Source organism: Phalaenopsis equestris, unplaced genomic scaffold (genome assembly GCF_001263595.1).
Source record: "Phalaenopsis equestris unplaced genomic scaffold, ASM126359v1 Scaffold000598, whole genome shotgun sequence".
Lineage (NCBI taxonomy): Eukaryota > Viridiplantae > Streptophyta > Magnoliopsida > Asparagales > Orchidaceae > Phalaenopsis > Phalaenopsis equestris.
The window spans coordinates 42,782-63,025 of NW_018165038.1; the positions used below are offsets into that span (position 1 = coordinate 42,782).

General features: G+C 32.8%; 1 protein-coding gene across 9 annotated transcripts; it reads right to left on the reverse strand.

Annotated features, from left to right (window-relative positions):
- Nucleotides 1–310: 310 nt before the first annotated feature.
- On the reverse strand, nucleotides 311–16,749 carry LOC110029607. Of its 9 annotated transcripts, none has more exons than XM_020731968.1 (6): nucleotides 16,582–16,749; nucleotides 9,798–9,920; nucleotides 9,346–9,593; nucleotides 7,950–8,037; nucleotides 997–1,063; nucleotides 311–626 (listed from the first exon to the last, which is right to left on the reverse strand). In XM_020731968.1, exons 2-6 carry the CDS (start codon nucleotides 9,800–9,802, stop codon nucleotides 573–575), a joined length of 462 nt encoding a protein of 153 aa, XP_020587627.1. In that variant the 5' UTR covers nucleotides 9,803–9,920; nucleotides 16,582–16,749; the 3' UTR covers nucleotides 311–572. The 9 variants fall into 9 exon arrangements, with proteins under 9 accessions (XP_020587627.1, XP_020587632.1, XP_020587628.1 ...); XM_020731973.1 differs by having other exon boundaries at nucleotides 9,346–9,582; nucleotides 16,582–16,747; XM_020731969.1 differs by lacking the exon at nucleotides 16,582–16,749 and adding an exon at nucleotides 16,488–16,564.
- Nucleotides 16,750–20,244: the final 3,495 nt, after the last annotated feature.

Here is a 20,244-nt window from a genome sequence, read left to right on the forward strand (position 1 = left end):
AATGGTCGACCCGAGGTTAACCCGCGGCCTGCGTTTAGTGTAAAAACCTAAACGCAGTTTCAGATAATCTAGTGAAACGCGCGAACCAAACAATACGGCAGCGTTTTGAAAACGCCGCCTGCACTTATAAGCTGCCCAAACAGACTCTTAATCTGATGTAAGAAAAACAGAAAAAAGAAAAACAATCATAAAAATTTCTGCAAAAGAACAAATAATTATAAAAAAATTATAATTAGATATAAACATGATATTGATCTATAGAAAAATCTTTTTTTTTTTTTCTGAGAAAAGCTCCCTTAAAATTTCTGCAAATGCCGCATTACAAAAAAGTACTATATTTTTTACACCTTAATCACCACTTATAAACACAAATTACAAAAGGCAAGATTATGGATTATTGCAGGTCAGCTGCATTTTGCTTTCTACATTCTACATAGGTTTTTCAATCTATCTGAAAATATAATACTATAAAAGCATTTTTCAGCTGTTAAGGAGGGAAAATGAGAACCAACCTTTCAGGAAAGCAGAGCTCTGATTAAAAAAGATGATGCTCCAGATCGATTTTTTTCCTTTTAGTCATACAGTCCTTCCTCTTGCCAAATATCTACCAAGAAATCTACCATCTCCTATAAAATATCAAAGTGTAGATACTCAAAGTAAGAATCAAAATTAAATTATAAAAAAGGGCATGCACAAACATACCAAACAATTCTAATTTATTTACATATCTAATACCTATACTATTATATTTACATACACAACACTCAAATCTATAATATCATATAAAAATACCATTATTACAATGTCACAACCCAGCTCGAGAGCTTGGAATTTCAAGACATGAATTGACAGTCGGACGGTAGAGTTATTTAATTTTAACATCCAAAGTACTATAAATATAAATATAAAAGTTTAGGTGTATGTAAACACAAGGTATATCTGTAAATTTCCCAAAAAATAATAAATACCGCAACTCAACTGTGTCAGAAAACTCACTGATAATGGGATTGGTTGCGGGAATGGTCTCTTTGTAGAGAGCAACTCTTCATATGTTGTGCACCAACTATAAATAAGAATAAATGAATCAAAGCAGTAACATGCAAATAATAATAGTAATAATAGTGAGAAAAGAATGCTAATTGGTAAGTAACTAACAATAGCTCAGGACAGAGATCTTAATTGCTACTTAGAGCAAATTAAAAAGGAAGAGTATGTTAAAGCCAGTGATATTCATAAATTGCCTAATAATCTAAGAAAAACTGCCCATGTAATCTATAAATCTGTTAACAAGATAAAGGAGTATTATTCAGCCATGTTTGACAGTAGCAAAAGACAATATCATTTGACATATTAAACTTATTCAAATTAAGTGCTTAATTTGAGATAGATATGTCACGCGATTAATACTTAATGTATTATAATTCAATGATAAATAATGAGAATATCTCGGTGGAAAATAACTTGGCAATTCAATGTAACAATAAAGGAGAAGCTATTAAATACACATACATGCAAACATCTTTAATATATGAGGCAATCCTTTGAGAGAGAAAATGGTTACATTTCATGAAAACCTAAAACAAAAAGGCATCATTTAATTTAGTTCAAGACTATGCCGCCCAAAGGCGTGTGAATCAAAACTTAAATAAAGACATCACTTAGACAGTCAAGATTTATCCATATAAATTTGATACTCAACTTGACCCAAAATTCTTCATGGATTGGTTTATTGGATGGATTAATACTTTGATTGGATGAATAAGTGTAACGAGCATCAAATTAGGTTCCCTCAGAAGAAATTTAGCGGGCACGCCAAAATTTACTGGGCCAATCTTGAGTGACGAAAGTTAAAGCTTACATAAACCCTCAACACTAAGAATAAGATGTAAAAGATTGTAAAGTAGAAATACCTTCTTCATTAGCTCCTAGACGAATTCACCACCTACAGCAAGAAAATATCATTACCATGAATATCAATGCATTGCTGATTACCTGATTTGTTGAGCCTATGATTCATTGTGTAAATGCGCTAAAGCTAGAGCAATCTCAGTGCATGTTCATGTTTAGTTCATTCAAAAATTTATTTATTTGAAATCGGCTCATGTTCAAAATAGCCCATAAATATCATGTTCGTGTTCGGATTGATTCAGATTCATGATTGAAAAAATAATAAAATTTAACATTTATAAATAACGCATAAAAAAATAATATAAAAGGGTTATAATAAATATTATTTATCTAATTATGTAATTAATTTGAGAAAAAAATAGATGAACATGGTCAAGCAACGATTAGTTGTAATTGACTCATTTATTAGTCGAGCACAAAACAATTGTTCATATTTGGTTAGCTTGCTTAAGAAAATAATTGAATAGAGCTACTCAGCAAGCCGAATACAAGCTATTCATGAAGGACCCTTGGTTAATGATTTTTGGATTTGGATTGGGGTTACAATCAGAGATCTGATATGGAATACCAACTCTAAGAATTTATGCTCTCAAGGATGCTTTATACATGCCCTATGATGCATTGACACTTCACTAAAAATAGCCATGCTGTGTAAGACACGTGTTAGACACGAACACATCTGTGGCAGGTGTTTGACCTGTGTCGGGCACCCCCACCACGCCTAATTTAAAAAAAAAAAGAAATTGGGACATGCATGCCCTTTAAAATTAAATTAAATTTTATAAATGGTAACAAAATGCATAATAAAATATTAGTTTTTTAAGATAATGGTGCCTTGTCTTGGACGCACATGTTGAAGATCATGAGCATCAAGATTACTAAACTTTACAAAGTCAAAATAATTTCCCAAAAGTTTTATGAGCCCATGATTTCGGATAGCCCTGCTCATAATTTGTTTTTCAAATTTGAGATGCCTCTTTTATCTCATTAATGAAATACACTCTAGAGATGCAATTGGTCACTTTAGCCGTGACAAGATAATATAGATGATGGAGGATAGATTCGTTTGGCCTAGCTTCAAGATATGTTGCTCATATTATTGCCCAATATCATTTTTTCTAGTTAGCAAAGCATAACAAACATGCAATTAAAATCCATCATCTTGCCCCACAAATTATAGAAAAAACTTAGCAAGGCCTTTGTCTTAGGATTACCTCGCATTATGCACTTTGACTCTTAGTAGTCGTTAATCATTTTTTGGAAGATGACAATAAGACATATAATGCATCTCGCAACATGACTATCTTCTGTTAAAAGCAGTTCATCTCTTAATCTAACTTAAAATGATTGTCTCTAACTATGTGTGCACTTCATGAGTTAATTTTGAAAACACCCAGAAAAAAAAAAATGGACACAAATTTTATTCTCCGCGGCTTATCATTCATCAACCAATGATGAAATTAAAGTTGTCTGCAAGATCCTAAGAAATATGGATAGGTGTTAGATGATCGATCATACCACAAGACGAGTTATGGTTCTACCTATTTTTGATCACTCATGATAGTTATGTCAATAAATCAACAACGGGTATGAGTCACTCACATTGTTATCAGATATAAACCATCTGATTTAAACTGCCTATTTCGTATAGGTCAGCCGCATTTGAATCCTCTTTTGCTCAAAATAGGCATGATTTACAACAAAAAATTCAACAAAAACTCCTTTGAATTACAATAACTATAAAACTGATGTCTATGCAAATAGATATAGATGATGCCCGAAAGTTAATATTGATATGGTTCTTTTAAAAGATAAAGACAGGTTTCCAACGGAAACTGTTAAAATTAACTCTAAAGAAATATAGATCTCATAAGGATTTGAGCAAGCTATGTCTAATTTAACATAAAATATTGGCAATTCATAAAGATTTTTGTTCCCTTCACATTAATACTTTCATGTAGGCTGCCACTCCGCCAACCCCTTTGCCATCCAACCACTTTAGATTCCACCTTTTGGATCATATATGAAGGATCAACTCATTTCCAAAGCAAATGAAGGCATTAGGAGATTTTTAGTTTAAAAAACAAATATAATATATGGCAGCCATACTAATTTATACCTTAACATAAAGTCATTTTTTGTGCATGCTTTACTCGGTTCAATAACATCGACATCAATACCATATATTTACTTTATATCGCAAAATTAATCATCTTTAAATCCATATTCTGTAGTTTGTAAATCTTTTTGAAGAATCCATATTTAATGTTTTCTGCACAACCTTATCGAATGTAGAAGTGGAACCGTGTCTCCTTAAGAACTGGCGATCTTTGAGAGAAATCCAATTAAGAAAACCTACCTGAAGAACTTCTAAATTATGTACACAAAGCTGAATTCTTGGTGCAGAAGATTGTAAGTTTCAACCCTGTTTCAAATAACGTTCAGATTAATCTTTAAGAAAATGTCTTCAACGTTTCCAGCATGGATTTGAGTTAGAAGTTACAGAATCAATGGAATTAGTCCTCAAACAACCTATACACAACAGCAATAATAACTCAAAAATTAAAATTAAAATAAAGATCAAACATGTTTTGAATTAAAGAAAAAAAGGCTATTCTAAACGAAAAACTAAACGCCCCACTCATGCCTAAAAATAATAATGAAAAATCCAACATCTCATAAATTATCAAGCTAATATGAATAGTAGGGTTGTAAATGAACAAATACACTCGATGAACAACTCATACTCGACTCGATTAAAATTCGATATGTTCGTTTAAATTAGTAAATAAACAAGCTTGAAATTTTTAAAAAAGCTCAAAGATTAAATGAACTAAACATGATATAATTTAACTTGTTTATGTTCATGAACAAACTCATTTGTTCTTTAACAAACAAACAAACAACAACAATAACAAGCCTTCATCTCACTAAGTGGGGTTAGCTACATGAATCTTTTTTCTCCGTTGTGTCCTATTGAGCATCATATTTTCATTTAAGTCCAAAACATTAAGATAATTTTTCATAAAATACGCCCAAGTCTTTTTAGGTCTACCTCTCTTAACATAATTCAAATTTAAAACATTTACTCTCCCAACCAGATGGTCGATGTTTAATGTGACCAAATCATCTAAACCGACTCAATCTAAAATTGTCTGCCACTGGAGCTACACTAACCCTTTCACGGATACATTGTTTCTCATATTGGGTCTAAGTGTCAAGCCATTCATTAGCCTAAGCATTCTCATCTCAACAACACTTAGCTTTTAGTTTTATGCTTCTCTTTTAAAGGCCTACATTCTGCGTCATAAAGTATTGTAGGTCTCACATCTTATGATTTTTTTCATCAAGTCTAAGTGGTACTTTTCTATCACAATAGGCCAGATACATTCCTCCATTTCAACCAACCAACTTGAAGTCTACTAATAATAACATCCCCATTTATATCAATTTATATCAACATTACTTTGAACAATAGACCCGAGATATCTAAAACGTTCACACCTATTAATGATTTGATCGCCCATAATTACAACTCTACCACTATATCTACTACCTACTAAAATTACATTCCATGTATTCAAATTTAGATCTACTCAAACGAAGTCCTTTAGATACTAATGTGGACATCCATAAATCAAGTTTCTCCTGAACTCTTTCTTTAGTATTATTCACGAGAAGAATATCATCTGCGAAAAGCATACACCAAGGTACATTCTCCTGTAAATGTTAAGAGCATCCATAACTGAAGCAAAAAAATATGGGCTTAATGTCGATTCCTGGTATAATCCCACTGAAATAGGAAAATACTTAGCCAACCCTCCTTTTATTCGAACACAAGTAATAACTCTAGCAGTACACATATATTTAATGACTTGAAAATAAGTCATATCAAAACCTTTCTTTTCTAGAACTCTTCAAAGGACTTCTCTTGGAACTTTATTATTGTTTAACAAACTTCTCAAATATTTGATATTAAGCTCGATTATGGTTCATATCATATAGACTGTAAATAAACCAATGCACTTGCTAAAGAACTCGAACTCGACTTGATTAATACTCAATCATATTTGTTCAAATTAGACAAATTTGTACATTTTTTAAAAACTTAGGCTTAAATGAAACAAATTTGAACATAATCTAACACAATTGTTAATGTTCATCAAACTCATTTATTGTTCAATGAGTAACTTATTAAATGCTCTATATTTATATGATATATTATTTAATAAAATTTGATTAATTAGAACTTATTTAATAAAATATTTAATAGTAATTTATTATAATTTAATATAAAAATACACATAAATTTAATGTATTTTTTATTTTAATGAACTAGTTTGTTAGTATTTATTAATATAATTTGATTGCCAAATAAAACATACTTATAAATTATATATTATGTTATTTACTTGTATGAATTAGTTAGATGCTAATTTAGAATCTATTCAATTGCCTATTTATTTATATTCATAAAATTATTCGTTGATACATTTATATAAAAAATTAAATATTCATTTAAATTTTTTATTTGTTTAGTAGTTTAATATGAAAAATCATGTAAAATCAAATTTTAAATTTATATGAAAATTTTATTACTCATTTGAAATTTTAGCTTTTTAATTAATATAAACAAGCTTTATCTGAATAATAAAAAAAGTATGAACACTAATAATTTTAAGTCAAGTATAAACATATACGTGAAAGCACGTCTCAAGCTCGAATTGAACATGAACAACTTATGATTCAGCCAAGTAAAGTCCAACCTATGACATACTCGACTTGCCTTGGCTTGATTATAGCCCTACATATATGAAAAATTATTAAATGAAATTTGATTAACTAAAACTTATTTAATTATATATGTATTAATTAAATAAATTAACTTAATTCAAGTTGTGTCGCAAGCCTTGGCCTGTTGGCGGCGTGGTCACTGTAAGTCCCCTCGGATCAAGGGTTCGATCCCACTGTGGTGCAGGGGCTCTGAAATTTTAAGCACATGGCTCGGGCTCTCATTATGAGGCCAAAAAGCGCATGGGAAAATATATATATATATATTCATTAGTTAACATTGATTAATTATTTATTAAATTATTTAATTATTAAATAATTACGCAAATTTATATATTATTATCCGCTTATGATATATTTAATAATTATTAATCATTAATTAATCAAGTTAATTAAAATCAACTTAAATAAAAAATATATTAAAGCATGAACCCTACTCTCTCGCCCCTAAAGTTCACTTTCCATTTCTCATTTTGCCCAAAGCATCTCATATCTTGTGCCTAAAATCCTTGTTGTCCAGTCGTTGGTGGAGTAAGCAGGGAAAGCAACGACGAGATCGCGGTGTACAATGATCTCTGAAACTGTGGTATATCTCCCCCTTACCGCTCTATTCCTACCTGACTAACCCCATCTTTCTCTTCCTTCCTCCCACCCAACTTCGCACGCTTCAGTATCTCTAAATCCCACAAATATATTTGCTTATCACTTATTTATGTTATTTAATTGGGAAAAAATATTGCAACATATAATTTTGCTTATTTAATTTGTTAAATATAATTAAATACTAATTTAAATTTTATTCAACTGCTTATTTATTTAGATTTGTAAATCATTTGTTGAAATTTTATATGAGAATTCAGATACTCGAATTCGTTTAAAAATTTGTTCACTAGACAAAATCAAATCAAATAGAAATCAAATTGAAAATTTTAAACAAGCCAATCTTGAACATCATATGAAAACTCTACACAAGCTCAAGCCGAACATGAACTTATAAAATTACCAAGCCAAGTTCAATCCATGATATACTCGGCTCGATTGCAGCCATAATAAGTGGATAACATGCAAATTTAAAGACCCATTTTAATATAAGAAAAAAAAAGTTGCTAATGGGGCCATTAAACTGCATGTTATCAGAACATGAACAAAATACAACACAACTAATCATGAATTAATGCTAAGGCTGATAGTTTCCAACGGAATATTTCAGAAGCACAATTTTATTGGCTGCATTAGATAGATGGAACTACCTTATAACCGGATCCCTTCGAGCTCGACACAATACTCTCGTTTCATCTCCTATCCATGCTCTTCTTTCCCCCACCCAAGCTATTGCAGCTACAGTAATAAAACATCTTACTTTTAGCTCCCAGGGATTATATTGAATAACAGAACATTATGCGTCACTCAGTCTAAAAACGAAAGATGTGGAAACAATTATCAGCAGGATTATAAAATAAAAATAAGCGTCAACTTTAGTCAATAAAAAAGAATATGTGAACAGAAACAATAAAAATATTGGAAAGTATACAGAAGCTAGTGTAAATCTTTCCTAAATATATCAGCTGAACTCCCAGTGAAGAATGTGAAATCATCAAGGGGCAATTACATACATAGCGCTCTAAACGTTGCAATTTACAAAACTAGCACCCACTTTCATCCAATTTCCAAATTCCTACTGAAAAATCAAAGTTCATGATGAAACTCCAACTTATATTTTTCATTTTAATCAAATTCCCAATGATTTGATCATGGCACGCGTAAATGCATAATTTAGTAGAATAATAAATCACATGGGTGCTAATTTTATAAATAACATGTCTGTAGATGAAATGTCACAATAACACCCGGAACTGAAGCTCATTAATAAACCAAAATGCTCTTTATAGTTATTTCTTAACCATAACAAAATAAAATGTTTGCTCGAAGTCATTAGAACTTGAGACTATAGCATAATTTTCATTTCAGACAGTGGCAAAACTAGAACTTATAAGAGAGAAGTGGCAAAATAAAAAATAAAAGGGTGATGAATATTTAAGTTCAAAATTTTCTTCTCCTTAAAAATTTTAAAATTATTATAGAGTAAAATTTTAAACTTTTAATATATGAGACCGTGTAAATTTTAAACTTCAGAATATATAAGTATTATTATTACATTAAAAATATATTTAATATTAAACTAAAATTTAGAGAGTAAAATTTTTAGTGCATTATATGATATTAAAGAGTTCAATAAAAATCTCTGAGTGTTGATTGCCTCCCCTAGCCACCCCTGGTTCCACCAGGGGTTTTGGTGGATTCCCAAACAACTCTGTAATTAAACATACAAAAATATACACGTTGAAACAAAGAGATTAAAGTTAAAAAGAGAATAAAGCAAATATATATATATATATATATATATAGGAAGAGTCCAGAAGAATGTCATCAAATTAAAAATGAAATGTTCGAGACTACATAAAGAAAAATAAAGGATATGTAATCGATTCCAGAATATAAAAGAGCAACCAAAAAGCGATTCACAAAATAAAAAGCAAAAAATACACTTCAAACATATCACAAACATACACAATTTAGATTACAAGAATACCATAAACAATAGAAATTATAAAGTGATAGATAGAATGATCTTTAACTTAAACTAACCATGGTTAATGAACGAACCACTGCTCCCATTTTCTGCTGTCAACTTGTTAGAATCATTTGGAATAGGGCTAGGGGGCATGTGTGTTTCAAGAGAATTAGCTATGCGAACACTGTTTGCCATAGTTTCAGGACTCGATGACCATTGCCTTCTCTTCCGTCCTGGAATTCTGTTTCTGCTCCTCCTTTGAGGTGTATTTAATGTTCTACCGGTTAACGAACGAGATTTGGCAAGACCTCCTAGACAAGAACTGCTCTATATTAAAAAATGAGCAACAAATGTATGAAAAAATTATAGAAAAGCTGACATCGCTGAACATTTTAACAGGATTGCAATTATTTTTGCTGCATAAAATATCCAAATTTCTAGTAAAATAATAAAAATATAGGGCCTGTCAAAAGTTACATAAAAATCAGAAAGTGCCCTCAATTCCAAGCCACCATTTTTGACCTACCCCATAAATTAAGAGAACATGTCCCCAGTATGCCTATTGCATTTACAATGACCAAAACACCACCGATATGAAGAAACCGTTGGTTTTCAAACTCCAAACCAGTGACCAAGTAGCAGAATCTTCCTGTTTCATCAGAATAATAATCAAGGAACCCGACTTTGAGAGATTGTACTAAGATTGTAGTATTGAATGAACAGTAAACATAAAAATCAACAGCTGCAACATTAAATATGGGAAGAATGACTACAGAAAATCAATCTTGATACCCAATAAAAAGCTTTAACATGAACAAATTAAGTCCAATTTTTTCCATGGTTGAATATGAGAGAGATCAGCAGGTTTGCTCCAGGATGAATTCTGACAAAGTTCAAAAGAGAGAAGTGTCAAAATAATCGCCTGATTATTTACATGGGGCTTTTTTAGTCCCAAAAGTGTATAAAAATGTCAAGTTAGTCCCCAGAATCTTTAAATTGAGGTTGAGATAGTCTATGAAGATTATTTAAGCCCATATTAAAAAACTCTAGTAACCAAATTGATACTTTTATACTCTGAGATTAAAATGACCCCCTGCAAAGAGTAAGAGGATTATTTTGACACTTTTCTCAATATTAAACGTTAAGCGTGGGGGGGAGAGAAGTTTTGGAAATGTTCTACAGAGAACAGCAAGATAACGGTATGACTTGACGAAAATAGGAACTTTTGATCATAAAAAACAGATACAGCTAATAAACAGACTGAATGTTAAATGGGAGCCACATATTTCAAAGATTAAATTAAACTATACCTTGTGCGACAATGGAGATTCCAAATATTATATCTAGAATTTTGGGTAAAATAATGCTAATCAGATGATGAAGACAGACAAGAAAAACTCATGAAAGGTGAACAGGCTCAAATGAAGGAGATGAAAAAGGGAATCTCATTGCTCTTAATCTCAACAAGAGCACTGAATGTTAAGGATAACCAACAATCACATAATTCACTAGAAACTCCAACATAAAAGGATGAGTACAAGAAGAATTTTGTCTAGAAAAATAAGAAAGGAGGAATTATCAGGAAAGAATAAGATTTTTTTCTCATTGGTCTCATAACATTTCTCAGAAATCATTGCTCTTACCGCAATATAACAAGCATTTTTCAACTATAACAATCATAACCATCAAACCGCAAGAAAAGAAACACATTCTCTTGATAAAAAATTAAAGTTGCACGTGCTTTATTAGCTCATGAAAATATGACACTAAATAGGACGCAATGGAATGGAGAGAAAAAAGGATTCATGTAGTCGACCCCACGTAGTGGGATTAAGGCTTTGTTGTTGTTGTTATTGTTGTATGATTTATTAGCTCATGGGCGAACACAAGCCTATCCTTTATCCAAATGCAAAACTTTTAGCCATAAAATAGTCATTATTCACGATGTGAATAGTCTATGATGAACATAAAAGGAGTGTTGTCGAAACAAATGTTCATAGCAAATGCACACTTACGGAAATTGAAAAGAAAATGTCAAAAGGAAGTGCACAAAACAAATGCTCATGCAAACTTAGTGAGTCTCACCTTGTTTGTGATGCTTTATGCTAGTTTTCTAACATCGTCGTTTGCAGCACTAGAGTTTCACAGTTCACTAAGTTAAGGGATATTTTTGCCATATCGAGAAAAAAAAATCTTTATAAGAAACAAAGCAACATTGCTTCTAGTTGGAAACCATCTATGGCATAAATCAAGCTAACATGACAAACATAGGCTCATCTTCTTTTACTGTGAGATCTCACTGAAAAAGTTGGATAAACTCCTTTTGTACCTAATATTGTGGATTGTTAGAGTATATTTGGATTGAAGTGCCTAAATATTTCTTCCAAAGTAAGTGTGTTGCAGGGCCAATCATCCAACTATATGCGCCTCCTAGTTGTCTACAAATGCTCTACATTTATTTGCCTTCAAATTGGTCTTCCTATATTCTTGGATTGGAAGAAGTACACACTCCTAGCACAATTTGCAGGAGTGCAACGAAAGCTTGCTTCAAAAATTAAGAAAAGAGAAAAGTGTTAAATTGGTCCCCTGACTATTTACATAAGGCTATTTTAATCCCAAAATTTATAAAAGTGTTAAATTAGTCCTTGGACTCTTTTAATGAGGGATAAAATAATCCTCAATGAGAACAATATAAACCCTTGTTAAAAGAGTGTGGAATAAATTGATATCTTTATAAACTCTGAGACAAAAATGGACCCCTGCTAAGAGTGTGAAGGCCATTTTAACAATTTTCTCTAGGAGAGTTGCACCATGGATGTCAATGAAAGTGTAGCCATCACAATTATCAATTCATGATAGTTTCCTCTTGTTGTTCCGGATGTTCTAATTGATTGCTTCAACGTTCTCTCAGACTGACACATTATTGCTGCCATTACCAGCTTCTTGTACCTTGTGTGCCATCAACAAGAACACATTAAATGTTAACGCAGTTGTCAAAGTATGTAATATGTATATGCATGAAATCTTAACTATGCTACTCGCATTCTCCCTCCTCCCAAGTAGCTGCTGTCTAAGAACCTAAAACCTCAGCTATTACACAAAAATTTATTACAACTAAAATCCGATCAACCATGCCAAAAACTGAATTGTGTTAGTGAGTGAACAACTTGAATGAGGAACCCACATAACACCAATTCGACCAAGGTCATTTGTTCAAGTAGCCAAAATGAATTCTCTTTCTAACACTAAAGCACAACCCACTCGGTAAAGCTTGTTTTAGCTTGGCCTGCGTTGAGACTGAGATACAAGGCAAGAAGACCATTGAGATGAGTAGTCTCAAGCACTGAGTGGAACCCAAGTTGACCAAAAATGAGTAAAAAATCCAATTCAACATCAAAGAGGAAAATAAAAAAGAGTTTAGTCAAATGTAACAAAGAAATGAAGCACAGTTAATTTAAAGATAAGGCCAAATGGCCATAAATAGAGTTATAAACCCAAAACAGTTCAAAGTGCTCACTATTACAAAGCACAAGCTGATGTTCGACTACTAAAAACAAGAATTGAACAACAAAGGACTAGCATGCTAGACTTAATTGTTATATATGTGTCCACCCACTCCACCAATGTCGAATCCATCACTTAGAAATGTAAAATAACAACAAATGGTGAGATAAACTCAATGGAGAATGCTTTATGCAGCATTAGTAGATTCATAAGTAGAATCTCTCAAAACAAACAAGAGATTCTCCAATAAATCAATTGAAAAATCAAAACTATCAATAAATCCAGTCAGCAATCATAAAATTACTTAGACTCAAGGCTACTGAGGCTTTTCATGCACAACTAGTCAAGCACTCTTGCGCACACTAGTAGTCTAAGAAGCTTAATATCAATTGTTTACTTCAATTAAACCCAAATAAGATCATACGACCTCTTAGGTATCATCATTGGAGATCACACAACACCAACAAGCAATAAATCTCAAAGATCATAGAGCCTCAAAAATAAATATTAGGGTTAAAGATTCAATGCCCAAGATTATGTTGCATTGACATTCCCTCAGAAGTCTACATCATACCCATACTTCCACTATCATGTATTATTACAACAGAATTATCTTTCCATTCACACAAATACTAGAATCAAAAATTATAATTGCTAATAGAAAAAAAATCTAGAAAAATGATAATAATCCTCTCACTCCTACCAATGGTAATGAAACTAGGGAAAGTTCACATCAATTCGACAAGGAAAGTCCGCAAAAGATGGGTTAATGACCACTTAAAGTAGACGTGGAACATTGAAGTTGTTTTTCCCATCAACTACTCATTGTAAGGTTCCCTAGAGATCTCACCTGGCACTGGCTCATGCAGTACTAATCTTGCTCATTCAAGCAATAAAACGATAACATCAACGCTTAGAAGCTTACGTTTATATAAAGGAGACATTTAATGAACCAAGGATTGATTAATCACTCATTTGGCATTGTGTGACGTTGCAAATAAAATCTCTAGGCAATCAAAACATGTGTCACAATTCTATGGCCTGTTAATGACAACTAATAAATTTCTAATTAAGGTGTCTAATAAGAGGTTACAACTGTAGAAAGACAATGCACATGTAGTTTTTGCCAATTCTACTTTGCCAGCTTGGTTCTACTAAGCCAGTCACACATCACAAAAAGGTGACTTGCTACTCTAACCCACCAAGTTAGCTGAGTCAAACCGCATGGATGCCCATCTACTTAGCGCAACTCACTTATGCCTAAACAGTTCCACTCGTTCACTCTTCCTCGCCAGTCAAATAAATGCACTACTCAGATACCCAACTTGACTGACCATACCTCTACTTTATTTACTTGTTCCTTGATGAATAGGGTCAGACATTATCATATCGCATTTGTGACTCCAGTTCAATTTAGCTTGGGTTTATCCAATCGACCTTTTGGAGTTAGTCCAATTCAATTCAATTAGATGAGATAATGTGTAATAAGATTTTAAATTATTATATACATGTCTATATTCTAATTTAACTCGACACTTCATTTTCAAAGCCCAGAACCTACACAAATCTCTTGTTTTATTACTAATTTTTATTAGATAACTACATGAATATGATCAAAATGATGTCGTTAACTTTTTAGAACATTTTAAGATTTATTTTTCATATTGATGAGATAATAAATGACTTGATGATCCCACTTTTGAATATTATTGTTTCCTATTAGTTGATCACTTCATCTATCAGTCATTTGAGCCTTGCTGGCTTGTCTGATCTAATTTTTAGCTTCTTGCAAGCTCTCAAGGGTCACTGACAATCTACTCGTCCAATTTCTCCTGCCTACCTTTTGACTATGGTCCCTACAACATTCATTAATCACCCAATCTTGGCCCATCACTATTCATCACGTAGACAACTACAATCTCCCATTTGCGCCAATTCATGGTTGGCATTTGGAGTCCTAAGGAATGGTTTGATGCTAACCAACCTCTTTATATTCCTCTTGTCACATCTGACGGTTAACATGTTTTGTCATCACCAATTTTGCATGTCTGTCTTTCATCAGACTTGTCTATTATCAGCCAAGTGGATTGAAACAAATAATACCCGGTGCCCTATTGAGTCGATGTGTATCCTTCACTCATTGGATCGCTTAGACATTGTTGACAGATGCTCAAGGAAGATCTTTATTGCATGGCCTTTACACATAAATGTACCTCTTTCAAGCCATTATAAAAACTTAAAACCTAACAATATATTTATACCAAGCATTAGTTTTATTACCAATTTTTATCTAGATAACTACATGATCAAAATTTGAATCCTCATATACAAAAAATGAAACAGCAAATTCTGCTTTTCTTTATTACCGTAATTATTTCTTAAAGTTTATGGATGGCAAATTCTATAATGAAAAAAGTATCCTAGTATGGTACCATCTATTCACAAAGCAAAATGATCCCACTCAACATTTCATTCTTAAAGCTCTCAAAAACTGCATAGTTATTTGCATCTGTGTCAATAGTACACTCGTTAAAGCTTCCTGTTAATGCCCTCATTAAATTTTATAAAAATTCTAAATTTTAAATGAAAATTTCCTAGGAAACCAATTCACAATAGTCAATAGGAGAATCACACCCCAATTAATATAAGAAAAATCCAAGTTCAAATTCTTCAATAGTTTCTTCGCATAAGACACATAAACCAAAAACTCGAGTTCATCTCCTTCAAAAAGTTCAACTTGTACTCATGCAATTATACTATTTAAAAACAAAGGATATGTAATAGAATTCCAAATGAAATATTAGCATCAATCTTTCTCACCTTAAACTTAAAAAATCATCATAAGCCTTATCACAATTATTTAGGGTCAGTTTATGAATCCTCAGACTTTCATTTGTTCCTACTAAGTGTTGCACGAGGTATCAAACCTATATTTGCAATTGTCACCATAAATCATCAAAATAATATCCAACTTCTTGTCCTCATGTCCAACTCTTCATCATAAGGACAATAAAAAAAAATCACCTAGAAATATGTTTATTCAATACCATGCTAAACTAAACTTGTGAAGTTTAAACCACAAGCATGTGGCATCACCCCTTCAAGCCAAAATTATCTTCCAGCTTAACATATAATTATATTAAAAATAAAATATAATTCTCAATCATTAAATCAAAAAGGTAAATCTGAAAGATAAATTATGGCATGAAATAAGAATATATTAGATATTAAGCAAAAAGAAAATCTCTATCAAAAATTTAGCACATGACCTCAGATGCCTGACAGATCAGAAAATACTTCCACTGTCTATCAATCTATCATAGATAATCAAAGAACAACTTCACAAAATAATATTGCAGAACCAGATAATCACACCATATACCTTTTTTAACCATCCGAGTAAATCGAAAAGTAATCCAACGAGAGCACAAAAAAAGTACAGAAAATGAAAAAAAACTTCTTAATTCAGCTGCCAAACTTTCTTTACACCCACCTCTACCTAGAAAGCCGAAAGAAAAATTACTACAACAAAAGTAACAGCAAATTCATGAAACACGAAACAGAAAACAACTGAAACAGCAAAACCGCACAAAACCCCGATAAACACTACTACAAATTCTCCGTATGAACTCCCAACATACAAAATGTGAATCCCATCAACCCTAACGAGATCTACTCCAATTAGAACAAAGAAGGAGAAGAATCAACTGACCAATTAAATCTCATCCTCGGCTATCAAACTTCAACAACAACACTCAATCATCAATTACGACGCAAGACGAGAAGAAGAAACGGAGAAAGCATACCGTGGCCACTTAGCTTCGCCGTTTAGTGGAGTCGAGGAACAGCTGGATTCGCTACAGATTTTTTATCTTTTCGCCATTTTGATCGATGGAGTTGGTCGCCGAAGCCCTTGCAAAGCCGTGGTTCTTCGCATGCCGTCCACGTCTGACTGCACCCAAAAGTAGACCGCGCCACCATTCGAGTTGGACCTGGGTGGACCTCTGGGTTCTTTTTTCTAATGACCTCGCACTTTTACATTTGGAAAGTCATGAATAAGAGACTTTGGGCAGATGATGTTTTAATAAAAATTTGTAATAGTCACCGTATCTAACTTATTAGCAAATTATTCAATAAGCTACAGCTATTATAAATAGTTCATTCGATTCAACTTAGCGCTGCAGAACCGAAACTGTTTTTTTTATTCACAAGAATTTGACACATCATTATCATCATGCACAGCCAAGCATTTAGTAATTTTTTTATTGAATTTTTACATATAAATTATTCAAAAATTAAATATAATATTTTAACTACAAAAATTTAAAAAATAACATTTCAACCATTGAAAACTTTTAATGATTGGGTAAGAGAAGGTGGTTGTCATGAAAAATGAGAAGTTTTAAGTGGTTGAATTGTTAATTTTTAAATTTGGATGACTAAAATATTATATTTAATATTTTGAGTAGTTGGTACATTTTTTTTGTGCATTTACATACATAAGCATGTAACATTGTATTGTAAAATGATCTCTATTTATAGACGTAGAGGCATATTTGTCCTTTAATCATTAAATTTTGAGGGGTACTTTTAGTAAATTATAGAAATTGAAAAAAATAACAAATGGGTTTTATCTTACCGACATGAGACCAGACAATTGTACCCTTCAGTCAATCGTTCGTCTTTTGGTTTGCCACGTCATTAGCTGGTTGGTAGTGATATTGTTGGTCGATCGGTTCCAACGGAAGGATTGTCACGTCATTAGTAGGTCAACATATCTTAATTTGATCGGATTCTTAAGTACACATTTTTATGATCCTCCTTCCATGGAGTTGTCGATCGGTTGAATGATCCCTATGAGCAAAAGATCATCGATCCTCCATCGTTCGTCAAACCTCCATTCATCGTCTTCACTTAACTGTTGGATTGCCTTGAGTCTGCAACTATGTCTAGTGAGGGAGCCTTGGGTGCTGACAATGATGTGCTCCTCAGGGCTCATGGGGGTATGCTGTCTAAGGCCCATAAATTAAATGTGAAGCAAAACCGACTGAGGAGGCACCTATAGGGGAAACGAGCAGGAAAAATGTTGTGATGAGATCAAAAGCTGAAAATCGTGAGAATGAAATTGGGTCCTCTTATTCTTTAGTAGGTTTGTTGTAGGAACAAGTCTAGGAACGACTTGGGGGCGGCATAGTGTTCATCTGGCTGAGCACTAGGTCACAATAGATGGTCCTGTTGGTGAAAAGAAGGTGATCATTCAACCTAATGCGGAGAAAACAAACCCTCAAATTGACGGCGTTAAAGCAACGACCATGTGAGAGTTTCTGCCTCAGTCCTTGGAGGACAACTTCCCCTCGTGGGTGGCAAACAGAGGAAAACAAGTGAGGACACACTATCTATCACTACGTCTGAATGAATTTGATTTGTTGGTATGGGATTTTAACTTAACAGTAGTAAGTTCTTGTGATCCTTTCTCTGGTTCAGTCATAGAGGTTCTAACGATCAATTCATTTTCATCATATCTTAGTGTTAATCTTGTGGAAGATGTGGTTATCGTGGACCAGAGGACGAATGAAGAAAACCAGCCTCGTAGTGAGGGACAAGGGTCAGATCGTGAAGGAACCCCCATCCCGGCAATGGGGGAGGAGATGATTGAGAGAGTCTGGGCGTCCTCTGATTCTTTAATGCACAGCCTTGTGGAGATGGAGAAGCACTTCCCTATGCTATGAGACAATGTCAAGGGGATGATGATTGTGGAATAGGTGCAATTTTGACTAGCATAGATCAAATTGAGAAGAAAATCGTTGCTTTGTGCGTTGGGTCATAAACGAGCCGAACAAGAGCGAGCCCGGGCCCAGCTCATGTTCGACTTGTTAAAAAATATCAATGTTCGTGTTCGGCTTGTTTATATTTCGAACATAAAAAATTTGTTTATTTTGAGCTCATTTGCTTAGCAAGTTAAACACAAGTTGTTCGCGAACAAAGAGCCGTTTTGATAACTCTAGTTACTAAGCCATAAAATGTTAAGGTTAGGGGCAAGATTTAAATTTTTTATTTATATTAAAAATCATTTAAATATAATGCATTATAGTTTTATTGTATTTTTTAATTAATAATTTTAATTGATTATAAATTTTTGTAGTGTTGTAGACGATTGAATTATTTAAAAATAATAGTCAACAATCATATATATATATATATATATATATTCATTATTTAGAGCCAAAACAAACAAAATACAAACAAAGACACGAATGAACAAAGCTTTGCTCGTGTTTTGCTCGTTTATATATCAAGCACAAAAAAAATATTTTTGTCGAACTTGTTTGCTTAGCAAACGAATCGAACAGGAACATCATAGCAAGTCGAACACGAACTGTTCGCGAACAATGAACCGTTTTGATAGCCCAATTTGTGCGAAGACTTCTCCACTTTTCTGGGGGGAGATGGTTTTCACTCCAAAGGAGATGCTGTGACTTTCCTCGAAGCTGTCGACTGCTAGAGGGGCCCCTCTCGTTCAGATAGGGATCAGTCGGACAGAGTATTTTAGACTAGGTGGTGAGTTTCTAAATGAGATAGTGCTTCAGCGAGGGTTTGTCTCAAGTGAAGCTATTGGTGTTCACCTGTTGTGGTTTTTTCTCCGGAATAATTTCTTAGAGTTTATGTAATTACAGATTTTTTTTAGCTCCTGGTTTTGTGAAAACAAATATTGACGATAGTTTTAGTACTATTACTACAGATGTTGGTGGGGTCTTCCGTGATCACATTGGGCGGGTTTTACTTACATTTTCTGCTCCTTGTGAATGTGTTAATGCTTCTTATTCCAAAATGACTACGTTCCTTTATTGTTTACTCGTTGTAAAAGAGATGAAATTTTGAAATTTGATCGTGGAAATGGATTGTGCTTCGATGCTGCTATGGTAGTAATTTGTGTAATTGGCTAAATTTGATTCTTTGGGCAAAGATAAGAAATCTACTCTGCTACATTACTTAGAATCATAATTTTCGAGAAGCAAACTGACCTGCGAATTTTTTAGCCAGAGCTTATGCTAAAAATTGAGTCATTAAAGTAGGCATGGAAACTAATGCAAACTTTAATTTACTCATTGATGACCATATAATAAACTTACCTTACATAGAATATAACTTTTAATATCACCTAGAATTTACATGTTCTAAGGACTCACACCCCTTTTATTTTCAATCATTGTCCCTAATACTATTATGATTTTTATTTTTCTTGCAAAATAAGTGGTTATATGTTACATTATTAATGTCCTTATTTATAGCATCTAAATTCATATAATCATTGCAATATTTACATGCATCTAGTCACTAAATGTCATTATCATGTCACATTAGGATGCACCAAAATTCCAACACAACTTTCACCCTTCAATTAATTTTCCAAAATAATTTGCCCATCAAAATCTCATAATATTTTTTTTTTATGATGTCACTAAGACCAT

Excerpts from the sequence above, each read along its gene's own strand:
- LOC110029607 (XM_020731967.1), bottom strand. Across the intron at positions 1,064-7,949 it reads CGAAGGGATCCGGTTATAAG|TTGGTGCACAACATATGAAG; the intron begins GTAGTTCCATCT and ends TCTTATTTATAG. Across the intron at positions 627-996 it reads CGCAACCAATCCCATTATCA|GAGATGGTAGATTTCTTGGT; the intron begins GTGAGTTTTCTG and ends GATATTTTATAG.